Source organism: Pyrgilauda ruficollis, unplaced genomic scaffold (assembly GCF_017590135.1).
Source record: "Pyrgilauda ruficollis isolate IOZ18807 unplaced genomic scaffold, ASM1759013v1 scaffold60, whole genome shotgun sequence".
NCBI classification, from domain to species: domain Eukaryota; kingdom Metazoa; phylum Chordata; class Aves; order Passeriformes; family Passeridae; genus Pyrgilauda; species Pyrgilauda ruficollis.
The window spans coordinates 1129192-1145241 of NW_024527711.1; the positions used below are offsets into that span (position 1 = coordinate 1129192).

Consider the following 16050-nt stretch of genomic DNA (forward strand, 5'->3'; position numbering starts at 1 on the left):
CAAATTTTCCTTCCTCTTCATGACTAAAAATTAATGAAAAATCCATAGACCACTTAAAAAGGATAACCCAGGGCAAGCTAGACAAATAACACCTTCACACAACTGAACACATGGCAAAAACAGCCCTGGAACACTGTACACTGGAACAGCTCAAAGGCAATCTGCTGGTTTTCCTCCCCAGGGTTCAATGGCATCCTCAACCTCTCTCTCTCTCTCCAACCAAGCTTTAATTTTCACTGCATTTAATCAGAAGAATTATTTACTTTTGACTTACTTCCAGATAACACAGATAAGGTATGCCAGTCTTTGGCAATTAAATTACCTTTGAACTGTTACCCATTGTGACCTGCCAGAAGAATTTTCCAGATCCTAGTACTGTTTTGAAATACTTCTGACACATATGCCCCAAACCAAAACCTTAAGCCAAAGGACTATAAAACAGTACTATTCATGTGGTTATATTTTATCCGTTGCTTCTTCTTTACAACAAGTTACAAAAGACAGGCTCTATACTACTTCCAAAATAGATTTCACTAATGAGAAAGCTATAACTACGTATGCCAATAATTTGAGCTGTTAATTGATGGTTCAGAGCACTCTTATAGGATATCTTTTTAATTTTATTTTTTTAAACACATTTCTTTTGAAAAAGCTAAAAATTAAAGATTATTTTCTTAGGACAGAGAGAAGGGACTCACTTTAGATGAACAGGCACTCAGACCTGCCTGCAACCAAACTCTTTCTTTTAGTTTTACAAATACCTTTGAAATATAAGTGGGTAATTTTATATGAGAAATTAATACTGAAAACTACTGGCACTTTGGATCTTACACAACATTCAGAAATACAATTTGGTTAAATTAAATTTACACTGCTTTGCAACATATTAAATTTAAAAAACACACATGTTTTCTATGTGCCAGCAACCCTTAACCAGGGCAGGAAAAACAAAGAGGGTAAGATTCAAGAGACTAACAGTCCTTTATATGGAGAAGAGATTATCCTTTAATGAATACTTAGTTCCACATTACGCAACTAAATATGATGACAGGTGTAATAATATCTCTTTTGAATCACTCCACTGGCAAGTAAAATTAACAAGTTTCTCCTCATGAAAAATGTAATCACAGTTTTTGTTAATAATACAAAAAGTTAATGTCTAGATGACTTTAATTCCACAGGAGAGTTTCCAGGAGCCTACACTGCACTCTACTATGGCATAGCAGACTGGGAAGAAAGGGGGCAAGGAAAACCTGAGCTGGCAGTAATGTCACTTCAACTGTGTACCCTCCTTTCCAAAGTTCTTTCAGTACACCTGTGGAAGAAAAAACATGCTGCACGAAGGAGCATTTCAGTGCTCCTACTGTTAGATATTCACTTGTAATAATATTAAAGAAATCACATTTTAAAGATCCTTACTGATCCTCTCATTCAATGTTTAGCTTAGTGTGGTATTGCAAACACATCACTGATACTAACTATGAACACAAATCCACAGCAATTACTTTTTACAGATATCTGGGCTAAATTCATAAAACTTTGCACTTCATATTACTGAATTTACAGAAACACACAGAATGGTGACATCTCCTAAAAAAGCTTTAAACAAAAATAAAGACCTGTCTTCTTTCAATGAAGTCCACTTTCAAGCATGGGTATATACTGCCACAGCAACAAATACAGTTACATGTAATACACTGCAAGGCAGTAAGCCATTTTAGGCTAGAAAAACTTACATTTTTCTGCTAACAGCCACAGAGATCATGCATGGCTGGTATCAGTTGTGGCTCTCTGCGAATCATAACTCTACCATTAGATCTGTCGGCTATGTCAGCCTATGTATTTCATGCATATTTTCCATGTACAGGTTCCACCCTCTCAGTTTATCCCCCTACTCCTTCTCTGTGTGGATCCATTTCCCTCATCTACAGAGCCTGAGACCATGAATGATCTGTGAACTCATTGTTCTAACCAAATCTCTCCTTCCTGTTCAGCATCTCCACAGGATAGCCATATCCTACACGACACACTGGTTCTGGCATATTGCTATCACAACGTGAATAAAATTGGTCATTTCCAGTAAAATTGTGGGAGTTTTCTCTCTCTCTCTGTGTAAAGTCACCAAACTGATCTTAGCTTGTGCCAAATGTATTCCATCCTGCTGCCATGCACTCAGCAACTCCTCACAGCCCATTGCTGCCAAGCCTTACTCCTCCTTACAGCTCTCCCTTGGGGGCTCAGCACACAGCAGTACAGGCTCCAGGAATGCAGAACTGGAAAGCACAACAAGTCACCTCTGAAGCAGGAGCCTCCTTGTATTCCTCTTCTCACTTATTTCAGCAGGCAGGCCTGTTGCTGCTCTTCCCATCACTGCTGCCCTATCAGCCAGCACCACAGAGACAGCAGGCCTGTCTGGCAGAGACTGGACACTGAGAGGAACTGATGGCAGCAGATCTGAGCCTCTTGCAAGACCAGAAGCAGAAGAAATAGCCGGAGAGGCTCTCTAGGTGTGCCAGGTCCAGGCTCCCCAAATGCACAGCTCTCAGCTGTCCCAACCACCAGCTCTCAGCCCTGTGTCATCAATGAAATGCATATTAAGATTCCCAGAGAGAAGCACAGTCATGGGATTTGGTGTGATCACATCTGCTCCCACAATTTTTGGATCATTTAGGCATCAGCTAGAAGTGGTAACAGAAATGAACTGTTATTATTATACTCTGCCCCATGTGCCACCCCCACAACAAAATAACTGACAGGAATCACTAATTAACATAGACAACAACATACTGAATCCTGAGAATGAATTACACTTCTGGGTTTGATTCCCTCCCATGGATGCTACTACACTTAAACCCACCAATGAGCAAGAGAACTGCTGAGAAGATTCTTCAGGAACCTCTATGATTAATATCCACAGTTAAATAATTTTTGGCACTATGCACCCAATTTTGATAATTAGTTTTGGCAGCATAATTATCTAAACTCCTAACAGTGATTTTATAAACCATATGCAAAAGTAGAAAGACCAAACCTATACATCCTAATTTTTCAATTTCTTCAAGGAAAATAAATGAAAAACATAAAAATTCTACACACATAAAGACTTGATAAGGCCAAATGAATGAGGAAATGTTGAAAGGAGAAATAAAAGGGACTGCCAGTGGACAGTCAATATTATAACTTATAAATCCACCTGGTAATGACAGCTGGATCATAATGGACAGCTTTTCATGCATCCTGTTTTGCCTGTAGAAGAAATGTTTGCACAATAATCTGTTCAGTGGTACCGACAGAATAATGCCATTTTTTCAAATTAATTTAAAACAAACAGGTATGACTTTTGCCTTCTAGCAGTGAACAGTTTTATCCCTTTTCAAATTTTAAATGGTGTAACATTTTTAAGTGCTGATGTGAAAGTTGAACAGCACTTTTGTACATTTGGATTGCTGCCTCTGTATTTTGAAATTTCCATTTAAAAAGTTTCTCTGTTTTGATTTTCACTGCCAAATTCACACTTCTCAAACAGAATACAGTCAACTTCAGTTCATATTCAACTTTTATTCTGGCTGCCTTTCTACTTATGTGTGCAAACATCCAGCAAGTTCTTGGAAGGGCAAAAAAAAATTAGTATGACTTGATAATTATATATTTCTTCTCGAAAAATTAGCTTCACTTGAATAATGTAATTTCTCATTTTCAGACTAAGTAAATTATAATTACACAATGGAATTTAATGAAAATATCACCCTTGAGCGAAAACATTTTCTGGTGCATAAAGTCCAATAATAATACAAGAGAGAAAAAAGGTATTTTCTTTTCTCCCGCTGTCTTCTTACACAAAAAGTCAATTCTGGATCATTATTACATATTTTATCTATAAATTATCTAGCTTAGCCTTAACTGCATTTCCACTGAGGTCCCAGGAATACCTCAGAAAAAGAATCACAGGACATCATACACCAACATGAAGTTGACTTTCTCACACTTCCTTTCCTGCTAACCATGGTTATAACTTCTCACCACTTCTGTTGCTGCTTCTCCTCTGGCTCTCTCTAGCCTTTGAGGTGGTTTAACTGATAAAAAATCAGAAGGAATATCTGAAGAAAAAATTAAAATTTTTTTCTACCTTACCAGTGAGCTAAACTGGCTCAACAGAAGATGTATCAGATTCAAAAATTACTAATATCATTCACAACAGGCATCATTACATCTGTAGTTGTCCCAGTATTTTGGACTGCAAACAGTACAATTAGTTACTCTTTAAAAAAACAAACCATTTTCTTTTTCCATAATTCACACCACTGACTGGGTAACTACATAAACATTTTGGGCAACCTGGTCATTAAAACATAGAAAATTAAGCAGCCTTCACTGGGGGAAAAAAAAAAAAAAAAAAAACCTAACCAGGGAGTTTGGAAAGGATGCACATATTAGGTAACTAACACTTCTGGAAATGGCATTACGTTCTTCTGCAGAAAATAGCAGTACACAAAATTCAGAGAGGACACATATATTCAGAAAAGCTAAAACTACAGACAATGGCAGGACATGATATCTCAGGTACATCTTCAGACACTGATGCAGAGATACATTATTTTGTCACAAAAAAAGAGATTAAGGTAACCTAATCAGCATAAAGAACATTTTACAGTATAGCTGGGACTCCAGGGTCAGTGTAGGTCAAGATTCCAGACTGAACACTGGGTCTCTGCTAAGAACTTTTCACAAACTTATTAGTAATTTGATCAAAATAATATCACCAGGAAAAAACACTGAGGTTTCTAACAATGAAAAACCCCACACACTGTAGCATCCAGCTGTGACAATGCCCAGATCTTTCCTCATTTCCAGCATCATGACTCACTGTAGTATTTTATTTTTAAAATTAAATTCAACCTAAGTATAAATGGTACCAACTCATATTGGACATATTTAACCATCAATGTTCAATACCATGTTTACCAGATATAAAAGTGTACATAAAAGGAAAAAAAAAAATGTTCACCACAAACAGAAGCATGTATGAGCAACATAATATTCAAATACATTTATCCTCTCTGGAATAATTGATGCATTAATACATTTATATATAACATGAAGTTACTATTTCTCAAAAGGAACAAAGGATGAAGTAACCGCTCCATAGCTATCCAGTCATAAATATTGACCTCCTGTGAATTTCTCTAGATTTGACTCTCTTTAATAGAAAAAATTCAGTGAAAAACTGGAGCCCAGCCCTTGGCAAAGTAGCTGAAAGGCTCTCTTGAGCCACTTTTATCATATGGCTAAGCAATGACTGAAGCAAAGAGAAGAATAGAGCATTCTTTGAAAAATACTTCATTTGTGACTGGGCAGTATTTAAGTTCCTGTTCTCCTTTAAAACAATACTGGAATGTAGGTATGCACATTATATATAGTCCAGCTCTCTTCACTTACCTGAAGACAGTATGACTTCCAGGAATTTATAAAACACTACACTAATAAAGCATTATATCACACATAAATAAGAAACAAAAAAATAGATATATTTATCCTTACTTCTCCATGTCTTAAAGGTGTGATAGCTCCTCTTGCTACGGCCATTCGGAACAATGTTTCTGTGGCCTGCATCAACAAATACACAGTCAAATTTGTTATGAAAAACAGACAATACAGCTCATGAAAATTAGTTTCGACTTTTATAACATTTTTTTAGATTTTCTGCTACCTTCTAGCACATATTTTACAATTGAATTGCTCCAGTAATTCCTTTAAAACAACCTGCACAGTTTAGGCAAGGTGAGACATATTGAGGATTTTGGTCTCAGCCTAAGTAACAGACATGATCCGTCAGGCAACATCACAGCTGTTCCAGAAGACTCTTTGAGCAGGTCAGAGATGCTCAGCCCCAGATAATTGTCCTCCAGAAGCTGTAAGGAACATAGTTGGGGTACTGTGGAAAAAAAAGCTACACGGCATTTCATGACTCATGCAACTGAATTTCAAAATTGTTTAATAATAATACACATATAAACTGACAAATGAGTATGAAAAAATAGTATGATGCAGCACTTTTCCTAAAAGCACCTGGCCCCTATATAAAGAACAACATTGTCATGAGCAAAAGGCACAAATTTGGGGAAATCTCCTGTCTTTAATTAGGTTGAATACCCTTCTGTATTAGTTGCCCCATCCTTTCTTTAATCCAGTGAGACAATACTCTGATACAGATATAGGTTACTGGCTTAATACAGACTATCATAGGTTCTGGACCACTCATCTTTCTACAAGCTGGTTGGAAAATGGCATGAAAAAAATCTGCAAGTTACATAAATTCATGGACAACAGCATACAACACATGAACAGATTTGTTTTAAAAACTTGTTTCCATAGCAAACAGTGAAGCTGGTTTCAATTTCAACTGTAAAAAAACATGGTTTTAATATCTGGTTCTAATTAAAAAAATACCCTGACATTTAAGGATCTATGTTAAGGAGTAGTTAGCAGGCTGTTTGGGGAAAAACAACAACAACAACCACATTTATAAAGTTTATAAATAAAAGCAGTTTGCAGTAGCTGATCATCTTTCCAAACAGTGATTTGAAAAAAAAAGCATCTCAGTGTTTCCATGATTGCATGACTTGCTGGGTTCCCACTACCACTACCTTAAGAAAGCTGTATCTCAATAAATGTGGCATCGAAGACATCTCTTGAGATTAATTCCTCAGTCTTCCTAGAGACAGATTAAGTGAGGTTTACTGTTTCCTACATAATTTTCTGCAGAAAATAACTTAATAAAAGATATTTTGATTACGTTATGTTCTCCCCACACACCTGTAAAAGAATGTGTACACTCCAGAACACTGGGCTGAAATATCTATTACTTCATTTACACCCTCAAGGATGCAGGGCAGTGCTCCACTGTGATTCCCCTTCTCAAACCTTTCTTCTCTGAGTGATTAAGTGAACCTCAAACAACCTTTTGTATTTCGCAAAATGGGCTTCTTTCACCAACGTTTTTAGGGATGCTTCAACCAAATTGAGTATTCTGTCAATACAGCTAAGCTGCTTTTGATTCTTTTGAAAAACATTGGTGTGTGTGACTTTCTTTTCACATCTACTAGTAAAAGACCTCTCTTAGTACACTTGTACTCACCTTGTTAATGCCAGATGTCAAAACCATTCAGAAACAAGGAAAAATCACAGCAATAGCAAATGCAACATCACAGATGTTTTCCAGTAGGCCGCCCCTCACTAAGAAGATTAGCCCTACAAACACAGCTTCCCACACAAACTGCATGGTGGGGATGAGGCCACCCATAGCCTTTGACCAGCAATGACAAGGCTGGAGCAAGAGCTATTGGGGGTTTCGGCATGCAAAATCCAAGAGGAGCCTTAAAGAAGCTCATCTTTCAAAACAATAATCAGCCCAAACCTACTGTTGGTGTAAGCTTTAAGGTGAAGGAGGTGGACACTGGCAGTAAATAGTTCAGGTCTGCATTCTTTTGACAAAGCAAACTAGGTGTGAACATGTGGAGATTCAGTAAGGCAATGTCTTACAAGGTAGAACAGCATGATGTAACCATTCAGAATTTTTTAACATCTTCACAGGGCTATAACATCACACAGACTAATGATAAAAGTAATCAGCTAGCAAAATTTTGCCAGTCTTAAAATGTAAATTTATCTGTAACACTTCTGTTTTTTTAAAGCTTCCACACTGTCTTCAATTTCTATCTTTTTCCCTTCTGCGCTGCAAATGAAGAAACAAATAGAATCATACGTGACCACGTCCAAGGAAGTGCAGCAGCCCTGGGAAAGGGTCTGGAACACAAGTCTTATGAGAAGCAGCTGAAGGAGCTGGGGGTGGTTAGTCTGGGGAAAAGAAGATTCAGAGGGTACCTTATCCCACTCTGCAACTGCCTGAAAGGAGGTTATAACCAGGTGAGGGTCAGTCTCTTCTCCCAGGTAACAAGTGACAGGTCAAGAAGAAATGACCTCAAGTTGCACTGGGGGAGAGGTTTAGATTGGCTATTAGGAAAAGTTTCTTCCTGGAAAGAGTTTAAAGCACTTGAACACAGGCTGCTATGGGAAGTGTTTGAGTCATCATCCTGCAGGTACTTAAAAGCATTTGGGAGCATGGTTTAGTGGTAGACTTGACAGTGCTGGGTTAATGGATGGATGGACTCTACGAGCTTAAAGGCTTTTTTCAACCTTAACAACTCTAGGATTCTCTCTGATCCTGCTCAAGTTTTCCCTTGAACCAGCTTCTCTGGGCCCTTTTTCAGCATCTCAAAGATTGGAGGTCTCACAACCTCTCCGATCAACATGTTGCAGCATTTCAAAACAACATTTTAAGTGACAAGCCCACAAAAAAAATGCAATTTACAGATGACCTGTAAATTCCTTCTGTTCCCTAAAGAAACACAGCCCAATTCCTCAAATTCTCTCTAAGTGGTGGAAATGCTTTGTGCCAGCCAAGTGGAAGGCTCTCCTGCCGTTTCTAGCTGTGACAAGCCAAGACACAAGGAAATCCAAAAACACAGAACATCCTGCTGGCATTCGAGCTGCACATGTTGGATATGAAAGAATAAGCATAAGGGTGGAGGAAGTTAAAATATACATGGACGGTATTTTTTTTTTTTTTTTGGAACGTTAGAGACAAACTTCATCATACTTAATGCTCCATAAAGGACAAAGGAAAAAAAAAGCTGCATGAAGAACCACAACGGCAATATAAAAGCAACAATATTCTTGCACACCTCATATATTTTCTAAAATTCTATTTATGATAATATTTTGCTGAGAGTAAAAGGATCCCTACAGGACATCGCATCTACTTTGACTAAAAATCCAGTTTATTGAACATATCTTGCCTGACATATCCTTGGTATGTAATTTCAAATCTACCAAAGTTACCAGTATAATAACAGTCAATATTTATGCAGTAAAATATTTGCATACAGCTTGTTTCAATACTGACTAAATCTACTAATGACATTTGAGTTGAAAGAATTTACTTTTACATAATGTGTTAAAAGATACAAAGTATATTGAAATGGCAAGTTTATTTCATTGTATTAAATCTGCTAAAAAATATGCAGAGTATAGCTGTCACAAATCAAATTAGGCATAACTGTCCATTTAGGAAATAATAATACTATTCTCAAAGAAATTGCTGACTAGGAATTTAGCTAATTTTTAACTGTTGTCACTAAATATTACAATATACTCAGATATTTTAGAAAGCTGTAAAAACTTGAGATTTATTTGCATTCAATTAACTGTGAATAAGCCTTCTACTCAGCCATGGGAGTCAGAGGTTCCTAAGAAAGCAAACTGTCAACACATGGTTTTAGTGATCTCAGTGTGAAATAAAGGTGTTGCCAAGATGATTGTTACTGAATCCTAAAATTGTTGCTTGTTACAAAGAACATGTAGTGTGTTACATTACACTTGAGGTGAAATGGCAGCCTGAGGTATGCTGCTACCACTCTGTAATTCCGTGCAAGCTCTAATGTCATCTCCAGACAAAGATGACCAACTGTTCCCACTCCAATAAAGCAGTTGCTTCTGATCAAATTCTTTGCAAGTGAGTTTAAAAAAAAGAGAAACCACTGATTGTATGAACCAGAACTAGAGTGGAAGATAATTGTGCCTTATTGATGGAAATGGTAGGAAAAACAGAAACACTGCATTAGACTCCAGATGTCTTGAATTTTCTAGGTATGCACAAAAATAAAATGGTCTCACATAATACTTCAGCAGAATAGTTACTGTTTTACCAAAGCTAAAACTGCAAATGCAAGCAATGAAGAGATTGATCACACAAGTTAATGAATTTAGAAATGTATGCTTTTTAATCACCTGACAAATTTTGGCATCTACTTCTATATGTTCATTAAAAAACCCAAAACAGAAAAAAAAAAAACCCCTAACTGAATTAAAATGAAAATTATGCAAATTGTTTATAAGAATAAAAAAGGATGGAATACCACAAAAGACATTTTTTCTCTCCTATTAGGTTTGCTGATCTTGGATACAATAGCTAACTGACAGCTCTGGCCTGTAAAATTTGCGCTTCTTTGTGAAAAGCAAATTACATGAAAAAACAGTTTTGACAGTCTATCTTAAATCATTAATAACAATCTTTCAACCTGATCATATATGAACTATTGTTATAGCCCTTATTAGCTAACCATCACACAACTTTTGAAAACAAGGAGTGCTAGATAAAACAGATCCGGTGAGATTCAGAAGCAATAATTACTAGGAAAACAGAGACGAAGTTTTTGAAATTTTTTTTCCTGAATTCTGTCCACAAAAAAAGTCAAGTGTAAAGCAACTGTCTGCATTTAAACCTTACTTAAGATGACAGATTTAACTGAGGAGCTTAATTATTGTTACAACTTTTAATGAAATTACCACAATACCAAAATAGAATGTGTTGCCATTCTATATACTTTAGAGATTTTAAATATTTAGTATGTTAAAATACAATACTGAAGCTGAACTGAAGCTTTTAAGAAGACAGATATGTAAATTCCTACCCTCTGAAAAACCTTAAAAAGTTCAATTAATTCCATTGTAAAGATGTAAGTTCCATATAACTCCATCTTTTACTTTGTTGAATTACTCCAAATGTCTATGGCTTCATTACTGAATTACTGGAACCTTATTTGTACAATGCGTAGATCAGCCTGTATTTGACATCTGCGAGACACAAGCTCTTTCCAGTCACCCATTAATAGATCAAATAATATCCTACCTTTACTTTCAATAAATGTTAATTAACTGTGAACTCTCTAAAGCCTAAACAATTTAAACCCCATGATAAAGAACATTTTACAGAGTTTATGAAAGCCTTGTATTTTCCAAAAGTCTCCAATTGTTTTTCCAAACTAAGCTTTCAGAATGTGTTGCACCAAATCCTCACCTCTGCATCCCATAATACTTGATCTCTCTCCTCTGGTTACTTACCCAACATTTGTGCAAACAAAGCACACATCTGGCCATGTATCTTATAAGTACTATATGGAAAGTACTGTATTTACTTTCTTAAATAATAAACATGTGTTGATTCCCTAACTAGAGGTTTGGAGACGTGCAAAACACATCACTAATATAGCATAGATAAATCAGTGTTAAAACTAACAAGATTAACATCATAGTAACATTTTGAGTTGTCTCCTCATTCCTGAGAGCATTTTCAGCTTTGTCATGTAAACACAGATTGAAATTTGCACACAGTTCAGTGTATCTTCTATTCCATTTACAAATTCCATTTGCTCATTGACCTGAATGTGCACTTTCAGGGTTAATAAACTACCTTATGAATTAATTTATCTCTATCCTCTACCTAACTAAACTATCCTGATCTTCCTCCCTGCTGCAGTCTGCTCAGGAACCTCAGCCTCTCCTTAGAGAGCTTGATAATTTAAAATTGCAGAACACACACTCAACAAATGAACCAGGCATGGAAATAATCACATGATATATGCTGCTAAGAGGATGAAATAAAAAACATTTGTATGTATTTATCTTAATCTGAAGCTAGTAGTCTGCAGTTGTGGTATTTGTAACATTTGCCAAGATTATAATAATTGCTTTTTTTTTCCTGCCTTCTCCTTTACCTGTTTCTCTCCCTTTCCTTCCTCCCAGCCCCCTCGCAAAAAATGCTTGGTATTTACATTGGGATTCCTGGTCCCAGCCTGTAACTGACTTTCACCTTTTTCTAGTTTTCTCTGCACGAAGGACTGAAGGGCTCAATATTGCAATTAACTACGTATCAGGAAGCCAGAAAAAAAAAATAAATCCAGCAGTATAATGCTCATGAACTGAATTACCCACCCATAAACCAGGCGAGCAGCCAGCATGGGAAACTGGAGAAATAGGCCATTTAATCTCCCCTGCCTTGACAGAAATGCCAGAGAAAGGAGGTCCAAGCAAGCCTGCCCCACCATCATCATGGAACAGAGGTTTCTGCATCTGAGAAATGATCCAGTGAAGCCAACTTAAACCTTCCTTTTTTCCAATCACACAGAAGAAGGACAGCAAACAGCTGCAAGCCAGACTGCAGAAAGCACATGACAACTGTCAAACCTGGTTTTGATTAGTAATGCTGCCAGAGCAGAAAAGATAGTGGCCGAAAGACCAGTCTGGCCAGACCAGGAATATACAAGCACGTTTGCTTGTACAGTCAGTGACCTCCCCGCCCCACCCCACACGCCGCCAGGAATTAGGGGCAGCACAATCTTCAGATTTTCAGCTGTAAAACGGTGAGAAGGAGCACTCATGATGCTTCATATCCTTCTATCCCATTTGAAATTGATCCATAGAGAATTTTGCTGCTGCCTGGCCAAAGACTGCTGAAGAAACAGTATGCAGAAACAGCAGGTCTGACAAGGCTTGATGTAGTCACAAAGTTCTCAGGATAAAATGCCAACACTGCACTGAGTCCAGAGCTGTAATGAACTCCAACACTATACAGAATTATTGAATGGTTTGGGTTGGACAGCACCTCTAAAGACCATCTAGTCCAAATCCCCTGCCATGGGCAGCGACCCCCTCCACTGGACCAGGTTGCTCAAAGCCCCATTCAGCCTGGTTTTAAACACTTCCATGGAATGGGGCAGCCACATCTTGGGACAAACTGTTCCAGTGACTCACCACCCTCACAGCAAAGAACTTCTTTCTTTCTTTATAATCTAAACCTGCCCTCTTTCAGTTTAAAACCATTGACCTGTCACCACAGACACTTCTAAAATGTCTGTCCCCATCTTTCTCTGAAGTCCACTTCAAGTACTGAAAGGCTGCAGTGAGGTCTCCCTGGAATCTTCTCCAAGCTGAACAACCACAACTCTCCCAGTCCATCTTCATAAGAGAGGTGCTCCAGCCCTCTCATCATCTTTGTGGACATGTTCCAACAGGTCCATGTCCTTTTTATGTTGGAGACCCCGCAGCCGGACACAGCACGCTAGGTAGGGTCTGATGAGAGCTGAGCAGAGGGACAGAATCCCCTCCCTCACCCTGCTGACCATGCTGCTTTGGATGTAGCCCAGTATGAGGCCAGCTTTCTGGGCTGTAAGTTCACATTCCCAGGTCATGTTGAGCTTCTCATCCACCAACAGCCCTTGGGGGTTCTTCTCTCCCGGGCTGCTTTCAATCCATTCTGTATGCTCAATCTGTATTTGTGCTTGGGCTTGCCCCAGCCCAAGTGCAGCATCTTACCCATGGCCTTGTTGATCATCCTACACTTATTACTACATCTTTGCCTGTCCATCCATCCATTTTGATTCTTGGCTGTGAGTTAGTAGCACCACACCCTCCTCACCTTAAGAGCACTGGTGAAAGAAACACAACAGAAGAGATGACTGGGTGTGTGACATCTCAACAGGCACCAGGATGTTCCTGTAGAATTCATTCCCAAGCTATTATAAGTAAGTGAAGCCAAACTCTTCTGCCACACAAGTTAAAGAAGACTGAGGTGAGTTTTCATGGTCCACCAGTTTCTTGGTGACATGGGACAACAGAGAGCAAAATCAAAAGATCCTTGATCTCTCTTCTTCGCTCTAACCCCTGAAAAATGGCAGATATTTAAACACCGACAAGATATTCCAGCAGCCTTGGATCTTGTAACATTCACTATGACCAGTAAATTAATGAGAGCTGCATATTTAGACAGCTTTATTTCATATTATCCAAGCACATGTTCTGGAATTCCAGGCTAATTTAAACAGTCATTTACAATTCCTTTATCTGCCTTCATTGACCAGAATTTCTTGTTAGCCTGAACTCTGAGCGGGTTCAATTCAGTACTTCAGTACATTCCCTACAAGTTTTACGAGATTTACATTTAATGTGTTTCACAACCAGGGCCCTTTTTCTTTAGGGGATTACCTCACCTTTTACATTTCCCACTGGTAGCAATTTTAAGTAGTAGCTCTCTGTATTTGCAAATGGAACAGAAATTTCTTTGTCTCAATTGGTTTGTTTCCATGTATTGTGATTTACTCACAGTGTTACGTGCTAAACTAATATGAATCCAATCCAAAAAACAATTTTTAAACTAGTGATTTATCATGACCACGGTGTAAACAGTACAACAGATTACACTGACTTTGCATGAGACACTTAACTCACTTCCCAAACTTATTGTTTAAACACGTATATGTCACACAATCTTTCAGAACTAACTAGAAACAGAGCACACAAGTTAACACTACTTCATTTTTGGGGCAGCTTATAAAAAAGTTTTACTGATGGTAGACAACAGCTGAATTGCTTTTGAGGAAGAATATGTGTGTTTTGGTGATGACCTAATAAAAAAAAATGTGATTTATCACATGTCTCATCTATAAATCTAAATCAGATGCTGATTGTGATTGAAACCACTTAATACAAAATAATCAGCAAGAAAATTCAGAAAGCCATATACTATATAGGAAATGGTAATTAACTACCAACGTAATGTAGTACTCCGAATCATTTTTTAATGAACTTTTTTTCTTTTTAGGAGAGGTGAAAATTTCATTGCTTAGAACAGTATTTTGAGAACTGGTGGAAACACTGGTCAAAGTCTTCCTATTCTCAAGAAAGCTGTTCTTACTTTGGCCATGAGTAACTAATAGAAACCCTCACTTATGAGCTGAACAACACTCAGAGTTTGCAAGTGAAGCCATTTCAAACAAACTAAATGAGCAAGGATTCTTATTCCCAAGCATTTTTCCTCAAAATTGACAGGACAACAGTCTCTCCAGCATCTAAGAATCACCCCTTTCTACCACGCAGTGCAAAGCCCATAGCAAAGCATGCATGCATGCAGTTTTCTCTTTTTAAGAAAAGCAGGCAACTTTTATCACAAGACTAATCTCAGGAGGAAGCTACCATCAGAAGAGCCAGGTCTACTTTCAACATTAAGGCTGTTGACAGAAGCCATGGTGCAGCTGTACTCCACAAGCCCTGCTGCATTACACACATGTACAACAGCGAAAAGTAGTAAAATCTGTCAAATCTGCTCAAACAAAAGGCATGAGAACTCACCACCTCTAATTTTGTAGCTAAAGAATTCTAAATGTACAAATCTGTAGGATTTACCCATTTATGGCATAAGTCTAAAACACTTCTCTTCTGCTTCTCTGTCATGTCAGATGGATACTCCTCCTTCTTGCTCTTGAGTGTTTTCCATGAAGGGAAGGTAGCTGGCCTGACCCTGCAATGGATGAATTACTGCATGCAGCGCAGCTGCATGACCAGAGGACAAACAGCAAACGTCAAAGCAGAAGAAAGCACCTCTAGCAAGGTGAACTAGTAAAATGCCCTTAAAAATCAAAGCATGAGCCAGACTCAGACTCAAGCCACCTGAAATGAAGTTGGCTACGACCTCCATATCCTGAAACACATTAAATCCAGAGAGGTTTTCAGTCAGAACTGCTCGAGAACACTGCAGACACCAAAATTACTGTAGTGAATTGACTTCAGTACTATGGAATATTCTTGCCTGGTGTATAATGATTTGGTAATTGCTGACAACTAACTTTGTCAACCTAACAATAATGGCTTTGTATAGGGAAAAAAGTGTAGCCTACTTTAACTCAAGAAATATGGGACTTGATTTCTGCTTTCATGTTGTCTCAGGGGATACAAGACTTCCATCAAAATTCAGATGATTGCTATAGACAGTGGTAAAAGAAGAAAATGAAGCTACATGGTAATCAGTGTCAGGTCTGTACAACTCCTCTCCCTAAAACTTGGAGGCAAGTCACAAGGGAACACAGTGAGATTACTAGTAAAACAAGCAGAGTGCAGAAAGAAGGGCCTTTACGGTAGAAGCTTTTGTTTTTCTTATCTGACATCAGGCAGGACAACACATTGAAACACAGAGGATTCTTCTGTAAACAGGTAGCATAGTCTTCTTTCCCAAGGGTGGGAGACCCTCAATCAAGAGATGCTAAAAATCTGCTCCTGATGGTACTACCATGGCAATTCCTCATCCAAAAGAGGAGTAATACTTTTCATTTACCTCTCAAAAGTCCTAAAGAATATTGACTTAGTTATTTCCATACACTGCCT

At 38.0% G+C, this 16050-nt stretch overlaps 1 protein-coding gene across 1 annotated transcript in view; it reads right to left on the reverse strand.

Annotated features, from left to right (window-relative positions):
* TMEM135 (transmembrane protein 135) overlaps positions 1 to 16050 on the reverse strand; it is a 159484-nt gene that overhangs the window by 85719 nt on the left and 57715 nt on the right. Inside the window, exon 5 of the mRNA XM_041483686.1 lies at positions 5539 to 5604. Within this exon, the coding sequence (XP_041339620.1) occupies positions 5539 to 5604 (66 nt within the window). The remainder of the gene's footprint in view (positions 1 to 5538; positions 5605 to 16050) is intronic.